This window comes from Ambystoma mexicanum, chromosome 3q (assembly GCF_040938575.1).
Source record: "Ambystoma mexicanum isolate Mex_15411 chromosome 3q, UKY_AmexF1_1, whole genome shotgun sequence".
Classification (NCBI taxonomy): Eukaryota; Metazoa; Chordata; class Amphibia; order Caudata; family Ambystomatidae; genus Ambystoma; species Ambystoma mexicanum.
This window is the reverse complement of record NC_090926.1, coordinates 772,679,971-772,700,241: the sequence shown is the minus strand read 5'-3', so window position 1 is coordinate 772,700,241 and position 20,271 is coordinate 772,679,971. Positions and strand designations below refer to the sequence as shown.

The 20,271-nt window shown below is 45.5% G+C and overlaps 1 protein-coding gene across 3 annotated transcripts in view; it reads right to left on the bottom strand.

Annotated features, from left to right (window-relative positions):
* The window catches only part of CASKIN2 (CASK interacting protein 2), a 545,439-nt gene that overhangs the window by 120,494 nt on the left and 404,674 nt on the right, over positions 1–20,271 (bottom strand). For all 3 annotated transcript variants that reach the window (XM_069654797.1, XM_069654799.1, XM_069654800.1), the window contains one exon: positions 18,202–18,340. In XM_069654797.1, the coding sequence (XP_069510898.1) occupies positions 18,202–18,340 (139 nt within the window). The remainder of the gene's footprint in view (positions 1–18,201; positions 18,341–20,271) is intronic.

Genomic DNA, 20,271 nt, shown 5'->3' with positions numbered 1-20,271 from the left:
TCTGTCACATTTCACTTGTCATTATGTAAACTAATACCAATCGTTATACCTATACAGTGATCATAATTTATCTATATTCAGTTCCGATTTTACAGGCACTATTTACTTACTGGAATTATTCTCAATGAAGACAGACAAACTGCAATAAGAATGAAATCTTTGAATATCAGGAACGTTTTCTACTTGTCACATTAGAATGTTATTATTTAAAATGGCTTGTTAAGTACCCACCTCGTAAATAGAAGACCCATAGTTTTTCCATATTTGCAATTTATATCAACGGCATCGCCTTTGGCTGAAACCGTAATATAAAGCTGAAAAAGATCCCTTGAATTTTGAAGGAACAAAATGCAGAAAAAAAGATGGGTGGATATAGTAAATTTGCTACTGGACTTCCCAAATTCTAAATGCCCACGTTCATTAGCGATTCACAAGTAACATGTTCTGTAGCTCATGTAATTTGCCCTTTTGGTGACAGAATCCATGCTAATCCTAATTGCAATCCTAACAATTCATTTGCAGTTTTATTTTTTCTAGCAAAACATAATTTGTGTACAAAAATCTATTAGTATTTTGGCATTGAGCACAACAACAAAAAACATCAATACCAGGGCCAACAAACCCCCTGCCCCAGTCCCATCTACTCCCCTCTCCCCTGCACAACCAGAGGCGAGGCGAACCCTGCCCCAGCTTGCCCAGTGAACCATATTAGTCTTGATCATGGGAAGTCCGTAATCCTTAAATTCTGCGGAACCACTGAACCCTAAAGTCACTTTGCAGGTACACTAAGACCAGCCCCAAATCCTGCCTAAAAGCCTCCTGGGAATCTTGAATCCTGTACGTGATCCACTCCATCGCCAGGAAATTTCATACCTTCTGTAACCAATGTATGTCTGTTGGGGGTAGGCTCCATTTCCAGCGTTGCACCAAAGCCAATCACACAGCTATTAATAGAACCATGAATGCCGTCCTCTGCTCTGCAGACATTAGACCATCTACTGTAACCCCCAATCCGAACATCCATTTCCTGGATCCCAGGCTTTTGCCAAACCCAAATATCTCTTCCATTTGCTTAATGACATCTTGCCAAAAGGGTTGGATCACTGGGCAGTCCCACCAGATGTCTGCCTACGATCCCCTGTCCGGACATCCCCGCCTGCAGCTTGGTGAAGTGTTGAGAAACATTTTGTGCATCACCTCTGGTGTATCATGCCATTGCAGCATAACTCTATACCATGCCTCCCTAAGTTGGATCAAATGTGTTAGCGTGGGTATCTTGAGCCACATGCATTCCCTATACTCTTCCGGAATCTCACTACCCAGGGAAGCGTCCAACTTGGACATATAGGGCCATCTATGGTGAGCAGGGACTTCCGACACTAGTTTATATAAATGAAGAGATTAGATTTTAAGAGCCATCATGTGCGGTTATGAATTTCTCAAAAAGGTGTAAGTGGTCTAGTCGCTGCCGCCCTAAGCACCCTGTTAGCCAGCCAGTGTTGTAGTTTTAAAATACCTGTATTAGTCATTTTCAGTCATCCCAAGGTTTTGTTGGCATTGTTCAAATGATATTATGTTGGGCCCCACATACACATCTCCCACATTTGAGCACCCCACCCTCTTCCACTGTTGGAACGCACACACTTAATTCCTGGAGTAAACTGCAGATTCCAAAATAACGTGGTAAAGGGGGATGGGAAAGTTGACAGTGCTCTGCGCGCCACCAGGGACTCCCATGCATTCACCACCGCTGATAGTATCCGACTTATGCACATATTGGATGGCCTGTCTGCCCTGTCCAACCACAAGACCCCCTGCAGCAGAGTCACGGCAACTGCCCTATCCATATGCACCAAGTGCTTGATCTCGTCCCCATTAGGCATTCCCTAATTACCCTTAGTTGGCCAGCCTCGTAGTACTTCTGAAAGTAAGGTACCCCCAGAAACCCCTCCCCTAGTAGCCATCAGATTTCTAATCGCGACCCTGGGCGGTTGTTACACCTCATGAACGCTGAAATGAGCCTGTTGAGGGACATGAAGAAGCAAGTGGAAAGAGGAATGGGTAGAGTCTGCAAGTAATATAGGAACCTGGGCAGGACTACCATCTTCACCAAAGCTATTCTGCCCATCTACGAAATAGCTAAGGGGTTCCATCTAGACACATCTTCCTTTACAAGGGTAGTTTGCCTCGTTTAGTTACCCCCAGGTACTTAATTCCCCCCTTGGCCCATTTAAACGGCAGTTTGCCCAGGATTCGTGTCCTCCTCTCCAGTTCCAGAGATAGATTCAGTATCTCCGATTTCTGTATGTTCTCTTTAAGTCCTGCCACCTTACCAAAGCTCTCCAATTCCATCCTCAGCTTTTCTAGTGACGTTTCCCGCTCAGCAAGATCATATACATATGTCCTAATCTTGTGTGTTTCTCCTCCAAACCTAATCCTGCACACCCTGTCGACAGATCGAATTTTCGATAGGAAGGGTTCCAGGAACAGAGCGGAGAGAGAGAGGGCAGCCCTATCTCGTTCCCCGGGCAAGAGGAATCTGCCTGGAGAGATGGCCGTTGATAGCGAGCCATATTGAATGAGAGTTATAGTTGGCTCTTATAGACTGCACAGAATTTGGCCTGAAACCCAAGCGAGTGAGAGATTGAAAGAGGAATGCCTTTTCAGCATCTAATGCCAGCACAGCCGCCAGTGTTTGCTTGATCTGACTTTTCTAAAAGATGGCAGACAATCCGGATATTGCCTAAGGTTAGTCTCCCCAGTGCAAAACCTGCTTGGTTGGGGGTGTAATAAAGGCCTGGTATAAACAGTAAGACAGAGACAGACACAAGTGACCACAGTTCAAGGGTGTTCATTGAACTTCAACAATGGTGTGATAAACGCTTATCTAATCCTAAATTTACAGATGGGAGCAAGCTATGACCATCAAATAATAATAATAATAATACAGTCCTAGTGGTGTCTCATCAAAGTAAAAGGGCCTATACCAAAAAAATAAACTATTGACAATCCTTACCGCTATATACAAATAGTGTGGGGTAGTTTTCATGAAAAAGAAAGAAATGTTCACAAAATGATATGTCGGGATGATCAGGTCATTGGCTCGCTTCCCTACATTTTCAGCACGGACAAGGCAGTTCACTCGAGCAAAGCGCACACACTCTGGCTTCTTCGGCACAAGGATACAGTTTCATTACTAGCATCAGGGCCTTCTGTGCCCAAGTCGCTTTACTAATCAAAGTTGCTTGATTCAGAGGGCCTGATGTATCAAAACAAAACACAAAGTTCCTTTCCTCTTATAAGTACTCAATTCAGGTGATTCACCCTGGATCCCCTCAGCCGGGGTCAGATCCCTTTTATATCACAATCGTTACTGTGGATCGCCCTTTTCTGGGCTCAGATCCCCCCCTTTTCCAATTTTCAGAGAATATTATTTCGCAGGTGACTCATGGTTCACTGCCGGGCTCAGATCCTTCCTCTTGCACAATAAATCTCCCTCAGCCGGGCTCGGACCAATTCCAGTTTGCATTAAACTATCGAACACTTTTGAATGTGCACAGGGTTTAGCTTGACCCGTTGCAGGACCACTTCAATCTCAAAATTTCTTTCTCACAGTTGTCAACCAGTTGGATAGCTAACAGAGACCTTCAAATGAGCACCTATGTGGCGCTGAACACTCTACCTATGGTATCCTTCTTGGCCTCCAAAGTTCAGTCACTCTTCTGGTTTTCAATTATATTCACATCACTCGTCGCATAAGTTTCACACACTGTTCTCTTTAGATTTCTTCAAACAATGTTGCCGCTTGCAACCTTGGTTCTAACAACACAGGCTGGTCTGGTATCAGTCTCTCTGAATCACTGGCTGTGCTGTCTTTACTGGTGCTGCTTTGTTGTAGGAGCCAAGGACAGTACAACAGTGGGAAAACATTCCTCCCCGCCTTGGTTATCGAAGCAGAAGAGCCCGGGTACCTCTGACACACAATGCAGGTTTCTTCAGCTTAAGTCCCCGGTCTTAGGTTTCTTATTTCCCAAGGCTCACAAAAGTAATGGTCTGAAAATGTCAAAGTCACTTCCCTCCTTGCAACCCTCTCTGGTCTCGCCGCCTTTAGCTCTGTATTAAACTGCCATCTTGGAACGGCTGCTTCGCTCGACATAATCTCTTTGCAAAACAGAAGGGACTTATCTGCGAGTCCGGAGCAGGTCCAGCTGGCCCAGCATGTTCTGGTATTCCCTTCATAACCCTCTAGCTTGCTTCGCGACTAATGCCGGTCTGATCTCGCTCAGGTCTACTAGCTCCCTGTCCAACCATGTACACTGCTTTTCCCGCATGGCCTTTATCACTATGAGTTCCTCCTCAGCACAGCCTTAAAGGAGTCCCACATTGTGGCACTACTGACGTCCGGCATGTTGTTTTCACTGAGTATTGCTTTATCTTTCTTTCCACTATTTCTGTGAGGACTTGATCCCCCAGAATGTCATTGGGAAATCCCCACACCCACAGTTTTGATCCAAATCCAGGGGAGCGGAGCATAATTCTCAGAGGGGCATGATTGGATAGCGACATTGAGCCCATTTCCAAGTCAAGCGCCCTCCCTATTAGCCCGGGTGTCAACCTTACGTCACCGATTTGGGACATTGTGTGATGTACGTGTGAGTATTATGTATACCCTTGTTTGTTTCCCTTTAGCACCCTCCAGCATCCTGGAGATGTATCCTCTTACACCTTGCTTTCAATCCCTTAGACGAAGCTGGCATGCACCTCAGCCCTCCAGTGCTTCCGTCATCCTGTGGAACCCAGGCCAAGTTAAAATCTCCCACCAAGATGACCTCCCCTTCTACAAATTTGCCCGGCAAAGCGAGAACCCCTCTCAGGAAGCCACCCTTGTCGCTATTGAGTGCAAACAAGGAGGCCAACGTCAACAACTGTTGTTCTATTCAAGCTCTAACAAACGGGTATCGGCCTTCCTTATCCCCCAGTGTATTTAACACCTGTTCATTTAGGCAGTCCTTGAAGGCCACTAGCACCCTGCATGTTTTCCCCTGCGCATTAGCCTGGAATAAGCATGAGTAGTGAGGGAGCCTCCCCTCCGATCGATCCTGCTTCTTTATGTATGTCTCCTGCAATAATAATAATACATCTACCTTTTCCCCCTTCAGATACATTGCTAGCTTTTTCCTTTTGACCGGCATGTTCATCCCCCGAACATTATATTTATTTATTTAGTTTATTTGTGCTGGAACGACGCCCATGGGCATAGAAGCGCAGGGACAAGACAGACACCACTACGCAAAAGAAAGTATCAATCAGGCCAGAGAGTCAGATGGAGATAGCAGTGAATAAATATATAGTGTTATACGGTTAAAGGACCTCGCCATACCTTCCATTTCCCATTTCTGGACAGCCCATTAGCCTGACTCTTAAAAGCACCACCCCGGCCCAGATTGTGCACCCCATCCCTTCTAAATGTCCCAAACTGCCAACCCCCAGTCCTCCCTCCCCCACCTATCCCAACCACTCTGGTCGAATCACTAATCCAAGGGATCCCAGGGATTCACACTCCCCAGTCATGACCCTGTTGAATACCCGAGCCACAATACACCATGGAAGACCTAGCCACCCCACGTGGAAACCAAGATAGCCCCATATCAACCACCCAACTCCGGGGCATTCACCAATGTCACCCCTTCACAAACTGTCACCTCCTTTGCACTTTTCCCTGTTCCGCTGCTTTATTGGGGGAACCCATTCTTCTTTCAGCGCCTTCTCCTTCAACTCAGCACATGTTTCCTCTCGGATCAGTAAAGATCAGTTGACCGGCCCTCCATGGTCGGTGCTACCGCCTGTGATTCCGCCGGTCATGCATCATGCTCCCCCTCTCTGCCTTTGTGCTTCCTCGGTTCAAATTCCCACTCCCAGCTCCTTCTGCTATTCCCAGTCGGCTTCCTGGGCGGTTTCGCACTTATGTCCTCGTCTGTGAGCTGCATGATGCTTTCCCCTTCTTCCACTGTTTTAATTCTCTGTTGCTTGCAGTCCCACGTAAATAGTAGACCAAATGGGAAGGCCCACCTGTATCTAATGCTTTTTAGTATCAGGAATTTGGTAATCGGCTCCATCACGATCCTCTTCAGTGGTGTAGATTGTACGAGGTCTTAGTAAAAGGAGAGTCCCATTACGTGGACTGCGAGACGTTGTGCCGCCCTTTCCATTCTTAGAATGATCTATTTTTGGCCGTAGGAAGTCATGGCAGCCACACGTCCTGCGGTCTGACCCCAGGTTCAGATCTTTTTGGGCCCAACCTATGGATTCAGTCTATTCCTATCTCCTTGCTAGGGAGATCAGTGATCAGACCCCCAAAGCATTGCTGGCTTGTGGCCTTGAGATCTTTGTTCACAATATCCTTGGGAAGACTCTTTGTATTGATATTGGACCTTTGTGACCTGTTTTCCAGATCCTCACACTGGATTTCCAGATTTTGCAATCGAACCGCCAGGTGGTCCAAGGCTTCGTCTGTCTCTTTAGCATCACCCGTAAGGTCCTGCATGGCCCGTTCTGTAGTGTCCATTCTCTCTTCCAATTTCCAAATTTCTGCTTTCAGCTTCTGGTAGATTGTTTGATCTTTTCTTTTAGCGCAGTGAACTGATCCTGAAAAGAAGCTGCAAGTCTTTCCTGGAAGTACTTCAGACATTTTACAGGTTCTTTCTTACTTGCTGCCATGGCGTCAGCACCAGCTCCAGGAGGCTGCGTCCCGGAGGGGGATCTAATCCTCCATTGTGCCCTGCTCCTGCCATCTTCCATCTCCAGCACCGCTGAAGGCCCCCCCCTCCTATGACTTGGGGGCTGGGGTTTGCGGACGGGTAACGCTCGATCTCCCCTGTACTGCCTTCGATTTCAGACGCAACATCGTCCGGACCCCCGCCGATCCCTCTCCTCCCCGGGGCTCTCCAGGTGCCTGCAGGAAACTCCTTGCTCCCCGGGCCTCACACAGCCCCAGGTGGAACACTGAAGCTCACCTCTTATCCACCTCCAGTCCCAAGTCCCCTGGTGGAGGTCCTCCTTCAATCAGCATCGATACACCAGGGTTGAAGTAGGCAGTCTAATTCACTGCCTTCAGATCTGCATGCAAGGCCTTTATTTGCCCCCAACTGCTGCAGGTAGACTGCCTTGAGCTCCCGCCCTGCTCCCTCACACTAGCCTGCTCCTGCTGTGAGCATGTCTTGAGGTCGCCAGAGCCCCCATGTCCTCCTGTGTGCCAGCTTGTATGTGGGGTCTGGGGCACTGCTGCCTTAGTCTCCTGGTGTCACCGGCAGGGTGCACTTCTCCTCCCAGCCTCCTTCTACCTGCAGCCTCCTTCAGCCTCCACAGGCCACGCTGCCCGTTTCTCAACGTACACACAGGGCCGAGTGGGTGGGACAGGGGGCCCGCCGCAGTCCCTGGCCCCACTTTGTCCGCAGCACCACTTTCCCCATGGGGGTCTTCTCATTGCTGGTGTCCGGCTTCTCTCCCGGCTCCCGCAGACTCCACTGCTGTGCTGCCTTCGCTACCGGCGGGCCCTGGTACACCTCTCACCGTATGATCGGCCCACCCATCCCCGGGTGCTCCCCAAGGGGATCTCTGGCTGCATGGCAGTTCTCTGCTCTGACCCCACCCGGTGGCTCGCCGTCACTCAGGATTCTGTGCGTCTTTCACAAGCATCGTCAATTTCCCTACTTGCTGTTAGTTGCAGGCCCGTAACCAGTGGTCACGACAGCCACCGTGGAGGGGTTTTCATGTGCTTGGAGGCGCCAAAGTTTACTGCTTCATGGAGGTACAGAGGGAGAGCACCGACATGACGTCCTCTCCTTTCCGTTGGCCATCTTGCAATCATCAAAAAACTTTGTATAGGTACATGTATCAAGAAACGTGTATTTAATTGTTTCAATTACTAACTTCATTTTCTCCTATTAAGGTTTTTTTCTCTTTCTCCATTTTTTATATGTGGCATAATATGATTCTTCAATGTAAATTTTGTTAAGATAAAATTCAAGTTGAATTTGGATTACAAATGCATTTTCAGCAGTATATCTTTGGGTTCTTTGACAAATGTTTTTGATTTGGTGATGAATCACGTCTGGATAATTGTTGGTACATGTTAATTCCATGAATATTAGAAACATTATAGGCTTTGAGTGTGCTCCCACTTGGAGTGTAACACGTGCAAGCATAACAATAGATTTCTATTTCCAGTAATTCATAAAAACCCACTCAATCGTTTGTTTGTTGTTATTGGCCAATACAAAAATATTCAAATGTTTATATTTTCATAGATTGTGCATATTCCACAACAACTGTGTTAACAATGTATAAAACACCCCAGACATTAACTTTTGAACAGCCTAAGAGACTTTAGGGGACATGCAAGTAAGCAATATAACAATATGTGTTCCATTTTCTTGTTTCTTTGGCAGTTAGACATCCTCACTTTAGCTGGGTAAATTGACTTCTCAAATGTTCCACTTAAGGGCAGGACATGGCATGAAAAGTCTAGCCTCACCTGCTGGGTTGGAAGCAAATGTTGCATTTGGGGGTGAAGGGCGTTTATACCCTTGTCTACTTTACCCCTGCACCAAAACCCATAGAAGGCTACATGCTCACCCTAGCTGCCTCTGGAAACCCATCGCAGGAGAGAGGTATTTTGCAATATTTTGACTGAATTAACTAAATTGCACGTCTCCATGCTGCTTGAAAAATGCTTATTCTGGAGATCAGTGTTGGTGCAAATGAATGTGGGCTTCTACGGGTTTGAATTAATCCTGCCTCGGTTTAGAAAGGGTTTGTGAAGGATTAACTAGGTACTGCCAATTCCCCCATTTATCCTGTTGGTAATGAAATTCTCATGTCAGGGATCAATTTGCAGACATCAATTTTGAAAAAAGTGAACACCCTACCTTTTTTACCCCTGTGTTTTAATGGAAACCGGTTTGCCTCGACGAGGGTGTCACCCCACATGCAATCTCTTTCTCTGTCTCTCTCGCCCATTATACACCCACTTCTTTCCATCCCTGTGTTTTATTTTAATTCTTCTTTCCAAATACCGAGGGCTGTCAAGCAGCGTGAAGGTGGCATGTACCACTCCACCCAAATAATTAAATAATACATGTTAGCCACACTCAGTTTATGAAAAACGCCTGTGTCACCTGCTAAGTCAGAATACCTATTTTGGGGGATTTTAGGACGATTGTTACATCCCCTCAACTTTTTACTGTTTTCTCCCTTCTGTTGTTTTAATCATTTACTTCTTTATGGTAGCCAAAGGGAAATCTCCTTAAGTTCCCCTACCATATGACAATTTTTACCTTACTCAAGGTACATGGTATTGGGTCACCCCTAAGGCACCCAGTCCTGAGGGTGCCTCTCGGGCTCCTCATTATTTCCCTAGGATGACTATTACCCTACACAGGTAGGCCAATGTCCCTTTTTGGTAGCCATTGGGGTATCAATGTTTTGTTTTTATCCTGCTCCCAGCAATTTTGTGTTTATGGGCTTCCTTTGTTCTGGGTGAGCACAACGTGGCCTAAAATGGTCGTTCTGACCACATGGGCTCTTTGTGAGCCCACAATGGCATTCTCCATATTGGCCCTAACTGGGTTAATCAAGTATAGGCTCCTGTGCTCTCCCACTCACTTCCTGTGGAGCTGGCTTTGGCTAAGTGACAGTTCCAGCAACCAATCATAATCTTTGGTTATCTGACCCCTACCGCCCCGTTTAGTGATTGGCAGGGCTGGCAAAGGCCTTTGTGATTGGGAATTTAAGCTTTGTCATGCATTTCCTCCTCTCTTTTGCTGCTTTGTTCCTGCAATTTGGGACCTGCTTAAGGAGTTTTCCCATGCTTCCTGCGTTTTTGCCCCTTTTAAAGCCCTTACTTGCTGATATTGGCTAAGAGCAGTAGTTTGGGCATATCCCGGTTTAAGATTTTCACTTCTGGAAGACCAGTCCGGGCTTCTTGAAGACTACTGCCATCTCCCCACATCTGTTGGGTCGAGCTCTCTACTTTGGCAATGTTTTCTAGGTTGTTTCCCGCCAGAATCATCTGCTTAGCTATGTGTTGCTGCTGGTGTTCATGGTGGCCATGAGGCTTCACCACCCTGACAGTTTTTCAGCTTAGGACGTCTGAGGATGCACCCAGCCATTGTCCCCATCCTAGGATCGCGTGCTGCTGTGCTGCCTTCATCTTTTGTCCACCATGCTTCTAGTAGCCGTCTTTGTGGGTACCCATGCCTTCCTGGAGACTTCCTCACTAGAGTTTCCACTTCTGGCTTTAAGATCTATGCTGTGGGCAGTGTTAGGGAGATTTATCATTGTTATGCCTCTTCCCCTTTCCTAGTGAGTCCCCTAGCACTTTTTGCTGGACTTCGGGGCCTTTTCCTTTATATCCTGAATGAGTGGAGCCTTTTCCCACTCATTCATTCTTATGTGCTCCGTCTTTTAAAACACTGTTCTCTGTGTTGTACCTTTACTATGGAGTCTACTTTCCGCCATATCTCTTTTAAGGCATCTGTGTTTTACTTTTGCAACGCACAGCTCCTTATGGGCAGTGTTGCTGGGAACTCTTTGGGTTCTCCTTTGACATTATTTTCTTTATCCTCAAGTAACTACAGTTCTTAAGGATAGAGGGATACTATGTATACCTCCTAAAAAAAATTACACTATGAGAGATTAGCACACACCACCTTATGTGACGTGCTAATGGGATACCTAGTATCCCCCTTCTCTCTGCTCCTGTGACTTTTTAGTCACATAGACAACCTTCTAGCTATGGTGGCTGGTGGCAGTGAACTTGTTCTACCAACTATTGGGCTGGGCTATTTTTTTTTTTTACCGCAGACTGTAGTCACAGTCCCGGTTGTGCACAATAGGGTCACCTAAGTACTAACCTTGTGGCTCTTTTCGTTTTTCACCATTTCTAGCGTGGTTGTTCTTTGTTAGCCCCTCGTCTACCATTTTGGGAAGGGGAGGTCTGTGTTTGTGTTTTGCCTTTGGCGGGTACCCTTGGGTATCCCTGCCTAGGCTCTAGTGTGTCTGGGCAGGCAGGAAGTGGGGGAGGAGTTATTCACTCCCCTGCTCTTTGTCTGCCTGAGTGCCTGAATGGAACAAGCTCCCACTGGGAGTCTGGCTGCCCTGATTGGACAGCCACCAGCTGAAACTGAATAAAAGGTGAGGTTTCTGAAGTGAAAGGCAAGACAACCACTTGAAACTGAAATAACCTGCGAAGGAGACAACCAGAGACACCTGCAGACCCTTTGCAACACCCTGAAGCGACCACTGCTGTCCTGACCCCATTTTCTATGTGACAGAGGAGCTCTGAAGAGGACGACTCCTTCCCTTTGGTTGGTGGAACCAACCAACCCTGAGACAAACTACAATCTGAGCCATCTTCCGAGGTGCTTTGCCTTTCTATAACTGTGCCTTTCCAGAGATGAAGACCGCGAATACCAGGAGACCTCTAAGCTATTTGTAGTGAAACATCTTGCTGATGCCGAATCTGTCCAAGTCTTTGCTGAGCTCCAGGTGAACCTCCAGCGACACAATCTGGCTCATCAAGGTCCCCTCACCAGAGTGCAGGAATCGGACGTATTATGTCCTTTGATTCTGCAGAAAAAGCACCAACACCGCAGACTGGCCAGAGAAGCTGATGAAATCCGTTCCAGAGGTTCTCTCTCAAGACTGCTGCTGAGATATCACGTTCATTGTCCTGCCTTTCATCACCAGACCAAGGAATCTGGAGACCAGGTCCATCGCTGTTACACAGTGGAGAATCCAGCCACGAACATTTCTTCTAACCTAAGGTACGGTGGTGTAAAAAGGTATTGCTTACCTTAAACCATGAAGTCGCTACAGAGTGTTCGAGTGCACGAAGAGGTGTCCAGGGTGTCCACTCTTGCCTCTGACCCAAGCTGCGGGCTTGTGTCCCTTTTCAAGTTGTCATTTCTAGCATCCTTAACTGACCTTTTGCTGTTCGGCTGCTTCGTAAGACTTTGAGCCCTCTACGAACGGACTTTTACATAGAGTTGGGGATCGGACTTTAAAAGTGTTAGTTTGCTCTGAAACTGCCTCTAGAACCTTAAACTCTGCTGCTGTTTGACTATCCAACTGTTTTCCTTCCCATGAAACGTTATCTTATGTGGTTTTGCTAACTAAATACAATTCCCGTATATATCTTTGTCTGTGCGCGAGTGTGCGGTAATACCGATAACACGGCAGAACTGTCATTAGTGTCAAACTCTAACAATTGAACCGCGAGCAATTACTAACTAAGCAGTGGCCTTTGACAAGTATTTATAAGTAATCCCTGTGCTCCAGATAGGATTTTGAAGTGGGAGTATTTTACTCCCTATTTTTGAAACTTGAGCGAAAAATTCTTTTTTAGGGAGTAAATACACAAGTCCCGTCCCCAATGAGAGTATTTTATAAATGAGTAAAAATATGTCAAATTGTAAAAACAAGTATTTTTGTGAGAAATACTTCTTTCCACCAAGTTATTCATGCACATTAAAACATACATTTGAAAGGTTCCATAATTATAGTCCTTTCTTCCTGTGGTACTACACAAACTACTAGTCCAAATACACCCATGCATCTGTTTGGGTGAAAGCAAGGGCACAAGCTCCTACATGTTCATTTCCCATTTTTATTGGGAGTATTTGTAATCTCTATTTTTATTTTTTGGGAGTATTTGACTATTTGTAGGGAGTAAAAGTGGCTGATTACACCCCTTATCTGTAGGGCTGAGTAATCTTATGTGTGTTGGTTAAGTGATATAAGTATTTTAAGATATTCCTTGTGTAAATAATAAATATATATTTTAATATAAATATTGGTGTAAGTGTTTCTATGGACTACTGTACTAACTGGGTGCAGTGTACTTACCTACAGCTCACATCTTGCTCTTATGATCAGCCGGACTGCTCTGTCACTGTACCAAGGTTTCATGAGTAGTACAGACTGATACTAAGAGTTGGCGACCTGTATACCATTGGGATCATTTTATGAAGTCTTACCTTAAGTGGACTTTAGGAAAACTCCCCTAACACTGGTGTTACACTAGTTGAATTTGTGTAGATTGGGTTACATTGACTCCTGGTTGTATTGTTTTCAAAGAATCCATCCACAAGGCTAGTTACTATACTGTTAAGTACTAAATGATGTCCACTATGGAAAACTATAAGGCAAAAACTCTTATTATTCTTACTGTTGGAAAACTGCAAGAAATGTGTAAAGAAAAATTCCATAGTACGAAAGCAAAGAAGGCTGAACTGATCCAAAGTTTGTTGGATCACTAAGTAACTGGGAGAAGGCCCATAACCCCTACTCGCAGAATTGATCTGGATAATAATGATGGACAAAGTAGAACTCTTAGCCCTCATCTTCCAGAAAGTGAAGTGGATGATGATGATGTGAATACTAACTGATTGATAATCCACCTCCAAATCTCCTAACCTCACCCCTACCCTGTTACGCTCACCTGGTATCCACAGGGACGCCACCCAGCCGGGTTACTCACTGGTATGGTCTGTGGGGAAGGTTCTGCCTGAAAATACAGGAGGGACTGTTTTCAAGACTGACCGACTGGGGTAAGTATCCTCCCTCCACCCCGTATGATTTCAGTCCCTCTGGCACCCTCTCCTCACCTTGTGGTAGAATTAGGCATGCTCTCCGTACTGCCTTCTTTGCAGGAGCGCGTTGTCTTTCATGGGCGAGTGCGGTCCAGTTACTTCACTGACGCCGGCCCGTTTGATATTGGTCAGGTAGGTCTTATTGCTGTTCTTTAGTTTTGTTGCTATCCTGCATGCCTTTCTTTGTTTAAAATGTCTCTTTTTTTCTCCCTTAGGTATGTGGAGATTCAGAGCGGTGAACTGGCTTGGTTGAGCCCCGCTGGTAAATGATGGCACATTAAGAGCGCTATGATGCGGTAAGTAAGCGCTATGCGCAGCGTGGCAAAGTCTTGCCTTTGCTAACCTGTGTTTTCCTTCCTTGTAGGTCGCGGTGTTCTTCAGCGCGAGTGAAATGTCCGGAGTGGTGCCAGCCGAGAGGTCGACCAGCCAGGTAAGCCTTTTGAGCAGTTCATAATTTGTAAATGTCAATGCTGCTTTCTTTAATGTTGCCTCTATCTTCCTCTTTCGGGTCGTTCTGTCCGGGAGGCGTGCAGATTCGAGGAAGCTGCGAGTGTTTAAATATGAAGACTGCAGGTAAGATGCTGCTGCTAATGATGTTCCTTTTGTCTCCTTGCAGGTTCTGCTTCTCTGAGGTTCGAGGGAATAGCTGGACACGGTGAGCGTCACGTTGCAAGCTGCAAAGTAACGCGAAGCGTGTTGTCTTGCTTGGGTGTGGTTTAAATAGCCCCAACAAAATAGTCCAGGTAAAGTAGTCCCTAGGCTGCCACACCCAAAAAACTAGATCGCATAGCTTGGTTCTTGGGAACCAAGCTATGTGGATGCCTCCATGTTGGCTGACAATACAATAAAGTAGTTCCCAAGCACATTGTTTTTCATGGTGTATGAGCCTGGCGCCATAAGGGCTTTTGAAGAGGATGCCAGGCTCTAGAGGCCCGAGTCCTGACTCCACCTGGCCAATGGGTTTGCCAGAGGGGGTTTTGGGCGAGGGTCGTGACACTACCTATGTCTAACATGTCAGTAAAGATGATTCTAGAATTATAAGAAATGAAAATACAGTTTGAATACAGAAAACTGGAGATCCAATCTGTAATGCAAGAAAGAAATGAGGAAGGAACTGCAACTCTGAGAGAAAGAGATGCAGCATGAGTTGGATATGAAAAAGCGATCTCTTGACTCCTCTTCATTTACAGAGTCTTCACCTCCAGGTTCAAGAAACCTCGCCTCCCAAAGGATTTGGTGAGTGTGTACAAGTGTGTATGATGCTATTCTGGATTGGCTGGGAACATTTGAGTTTACATGTAAAGCGCAAGGTATATGTGAAAGTGAGTTTGTTCCGTGGGTAATCTCTAAGCTCCCCCAGAATGGCTGTGATGGAGTTGTATGATGCTGATGGCCAGGATTACCAGTTGGTAAGAACTGCTCTCATAGCCATGTTTGGGAAGACCCCTTCCCAATACCTAAAACTGTTTAGTGTGAAAGCCTGAAACACTTAGATGTGTGTATTAAGGGCTAGACAGTGATCACTTATGATAGTTTGAGATGTCTCTTCATGCGAGAAAGTATTTTTGATGCCTGTTCCGCAGAGCTGAGACAGCAGCTTCCTGACTATAAGGAACTGGACCCTAAGAACCTAGCACTAGCTGCTGACTTGTGGGTGGCCAACAGATCTACTCACAAGGATTCTGGGGCTCAACACAAGAAAGATGATGGGAAGAAGCATAACACACATTAGAAGGATCATTTCAAAAATCACCCCCTAAAAGAAGGCAACACACATAAGGGTAGATATCCCCCTTAACAACCTTATAGGGCTAGTGAAACCTCTTGGCCTAAACCAGAGGGAGGTTACCTGAAACCCCCATTTCAGAAGACATTTGGGAAATGTGTGGTTTATGGGTCTGGTGACCATGTGAAACGAGATCCCAGATGTAAGGGTAAACCTTCAGGGATCCCCTCTGTCAGCTTACCATTCACACATGATGTGGACATACCAATGACAGGTGCTAGCCTTCACACTCCAGCTGAAGAACCCATTGGTGTTCAAGCTAGAGTTTCATTAGTATTTCTGGGACTGTGGGAACAACAGAATATTGAAGTCCGTAATTCCATTCCTGATAATACCAAAGAGTATTATAAAGACAGTGTGCTTGTTAATGGTCAGGACACCACTGCCATTAGAGACACTTGGGCCAACATAACTGTGGTAGATGAAAGTTTCTGTCAGCCTGAATAAGTTGCTAAGGCTCCCAAAAGGCTTACCAAGCTAGCAGGAGGTCCAGTCCAAATGTGTCCAATACTGCCAGCTATCATTAAATGTAATGACATGACTGTACAAATCACTGTTAGTGTCCAGTCTGAAGTGCCTGGTAGGGAACTTTCAGGCAATGACATGAAGGCCATGGGTGTAGTTTCCAGCACCCGAAAGCCTCGGACGAAGAGAAGGGAGCTGACAAGGAAAGCACGGGAGGCAACCTTAAGAGACCTTCCAACTGAGACCAAGGTGAAACCCAGAGTCTCCAAAGCAAATAAGGGGCTTAAGCCCAAAACCTCCTCAAAGAAGAGAGTTCCTGTAGAAGAGAAACTCGAGGTCACACCTGTGACCCAACCACCAGCTGAGGCTGAGTTGGTGCCAGAAAAGTCCCCAGAAGAACCATTTTCTGATGAGTCAGAGGTGGAGTAGATTCATCCCTGTCTGGAAGATGTGGATCCTAGAGCCTATCCTGAGCTGCAGACTTGTCTTGTGGAAGATGGACCCTCAAGGACAGACTTCAGTAGGAGACAGATAGAGTATCCCTCTCTAGAAGGTGTGCAATACCCTGGGAAGCATAGGCTTTACTGGGAGGATGGCCTCCTTTATAGTGAGCCTATGGAATCTAGGGGACCTAAGGAGACTGGTGGTGCCCCAAGAAATGAGATCTAAATTCCTACAATTAGCACATGAAGTCCCTGTCGCTGGTCATTTGAGTTCAAAAAGGACCAAGGAGAGGATACCATTGTACTTCTACTGGCCCAATAGGGGTGCAGAGGTTGAGAAACATTATAGGAGTTGCCACACTTGCCAGTTACCTGATAAAAGTGGAGCCAAGAATGTGGCACCTTTAGTACCGCTCCCAGTTGTCGGATTCACTTTTCAGAGGGTGGGGATGCGCATTGTTGGTCCCCTAGACCCTCCAACATCTTCCGGCAACCATTTTATATTGTTTGTAATGGACAATGACACTAGGTTATCCTTAAGCTATTCCAACGAGAACCGTTACTGCTCAGGCAGTGAATAAGGCTCTACTTGGTATTTTTACCAGAGTAGGATTTCCTAACATTTATGTCAAGGGTATTCTTTGAGCTTTTTGTATAACGGCATTGGGAAATGTATGTTGAGAAGAATGAGAACAGAGTTTTTGTTCACATAAATTGATTTTGCACTTATGACCGTGCCATAAAAGTTGAGCAAGATATTTTCTTGGTACTTGGAGAATAAAATAACTTTCTAAAGCAATTATTGGTGCAGCAGTCCCTCAAAAAATAATTATGTCTTATTGTGACTACATAAAGGGCACATGCAGTAAAACCGTATTTGTAATATATACATGTAACAGTGTAAATTTGCACTGATTCATTGGGCATAGGGGCAATGCATATCTGCAATAGTATTTCACATTTCATCTTAACGTAATACCACCACCACCACAAGGGTTCTACCAGCCAACAAGCAAAGCTTTTGTCCCTTCTTTTGATTATATTTACTTCTGGTTCAAAACACTCAAAACTATACAGTCATCCCAAAGCTCACCCTTAAGTTTTCATTTCCCTACATGTTGTGAGTTAAGTATGTACATGTTTGTCTCCAACTTTTCCCATTCTTTCCCTTTCCCCACATTCTTTGGCCTAATTTTGTTTTCACCCACACATATCACAGTCGGATGTCAACCGGGGCCGGGGTCACAATTTGCCTCTACACTGGCATGGCTCAAAGATGTGAGACCAGTATGGTGGTGACATTCACAGTATAATATACAAATAACACATTTTAACACTATCCATGCTCACTCTTCTAACCACCCTTACTCTTCTCCACCAACCTTCTCCATCCAACAATCTCCGATCAGCCTTACCTTTTCATCATGTGTTGCCATCTGTGTCTCCACTCCTCGTCTCTCTGTATCTGTCTACTGTCCCACATCCCTTCCTAATTGTTTCCCTCATCTTTGTCTCTGCCTCCATCTTTCATTTTTCATCCTGCTCTCCATTTTCTGTGTCCCACCCTTCACCCACCGCAAGTTATGTGCCATTGTTTCTCTATGTTGCACTCAACCTCAATCTCAACTCTCCAATTTCTGTCCTCTCCTCTTGTTGCCCTCTTTTCAGTCTCACCTGTCCTTTAACCTCTTGCCTCTTCCCCAACTCAGGTCTTCCTTTTTCTCACTCTCCCCTTGCCCCTTTCTCAGTCTCGCACTAACGCAAAGTATTCTTCCTTTTTCAATTGTTCAGTATCCCTCCCGTTCCTTTTCCCCCCCAGTTTCCTCTTCCCAATTCTCTGCCATGACATGCTCACCCAGCTTGTTGATGCCGATCTCCTGCAGGTCCTCCCAGGTCAGATCGGTGACAATGCTGATGGAGTCATAGCCATTCTCCACCAGTTTCTTGTGGTACTGGGGTAAGCCCAGAACCTGCAGCCACTCCATCATGTCAACCTAAGGTGAGGAGAGTGCCAGACATTAGTAGGAACTAGGAGATTCTATGCAAAGTACAATTGCCTGAGTTTCAAGGAACTTTTCAAAGCGTAATGAGATAAGGTGTCTTTTTCTAATCTGAGGGCCAACAAGGAGACAGGCATCAATGTGCAACCCCAAAGTTCCAAACCTAGCATTACAAAGGTGGGTTTGTGCATCAAATATCAAAGGTACGTGGGAAAACAGACAAAAGTGTTACCTGATTAGACTTAAATGCAAACAGGGTCAACAGATCTGTTAGGAGTGCAGTACAGTATGTTAATGTTTGGTACACAGAGCGGTTAATATCTTCACTTATGGTTAAGAGGCACAAAAGATGACCACCAGAAATAGACTGAGGGTTAGGAGTTCTGGGCCAGAGGGGCTCAGGCACATAACTTTATACCCATCCAATTTAAGATGAAACCTAACCAGAACTATGCTAGCTAAATTTCTGACTTCTTCCCTTCCTCTAGCAAGCCCGACCACTTCATTCTTCCAGGGAAAACTGCAGTCCCTTGTAAACAAAGTGGTAAGCCATTAGACCTCGATAGGGGGGTTACACAATCGCACATGCACCTTTAACAGGAGCATGGAGATGAGCTGTGAGAACTTGTTGAAATCACATGTTCAAACGATATGCATAGTTTGGCATGGTTCAGAAGGGCTGGAAAGAAATGGATTTAGTTGGACTGCACAGGAATACTGATCCATCCAGCCCCATGGTGGGCTGGATGGATCAGTAAACACCAGAACAGCGAACACAAACACACTATAAAAACAGCACTTTGTAAAGAACAGTGTTACTCACTGGGTTGTATCAGGCTTCCTGAACAGCCTTTTCGGGAACCACCACTGGGAGTACTTACATCTCGGCCCTAGATGGGTGTCTTATATGAGATAATTAACCTCAGAGGTATTGTGTGGTTGAGGATCTCTGCAAGTGTCCTTCAATTGGTGTTTTCCCATTCATTTGCATTGGGGCTGCTCCTGCTTGGATACATATCCTTCTAGATAGGCTTCCTCTAAAATCAAGCACTGGATCTCCTCTTGAGGGTCTCCTCAGGCGTTCCCATGGGCTGGTTGATGCCATCCCTGCACCTTTGTAGTAGAACTGGGACTTACCTTAATTTTCCCCATAACCACTGGTTTGCCTACTGACTTTGACCCATTAATTCCTATGGGGAACTTTTAACTCACCAGAAGCTCTTCTGAAAGCGGCCTTGGAGGGATTTACCTACCCCGGGTCATTGTTCCTGTATCCGCCTTGGGTCCTGTGCGTTTTAGGCCAACAATCGGAATTATAGCTTGGGCCAGTGATTTTATACGTATTTCTAAAGTCCTGTATTACATTCCGGCCTCTGAGAAGGTCCTGTTGCAATGTATCTCTTTTCTTTTTAGAATGACTATGTATTTTTCTGTAGGAATTCAAATTACTGATGCGATTACTCTAAATGTATCTTCACTTTTGATGGCCTCCTGCTCTGTGTTGTGTTTTTCCATTTTCCTCCCTCTACATCTTAGATTTACCGTGAGATGCAAATTTCTATTATCCATAATATTGTGCCCTAAAGGTTAGTAATATTGAGACTGCTAGTTTTTGGCAATTTGTTCCCATTTCTGACTTTTATACTGCGGAAGGTCTGTTATCCTCCTCTTCTCCCCCTGCCTTTGTCACTATATGTTCCGTGCCTATCACTAGATAGCGGGCTTGTCTTTTAGCATGATGTGAGGAGTGTCTTCATTGAAAATGTACTATTTTCATACATACAGTGTATTTCTGCTATGCGTTACGTCTACTTATTTGCATTCATAGATATAGTTATGTGTGACTTAATAGAGGTTCATATTTTTGAGTATACCAGTGTGGTGTGGTTTCTTTGGTTAACTGTGTGGACTAGTAGACATCTCTG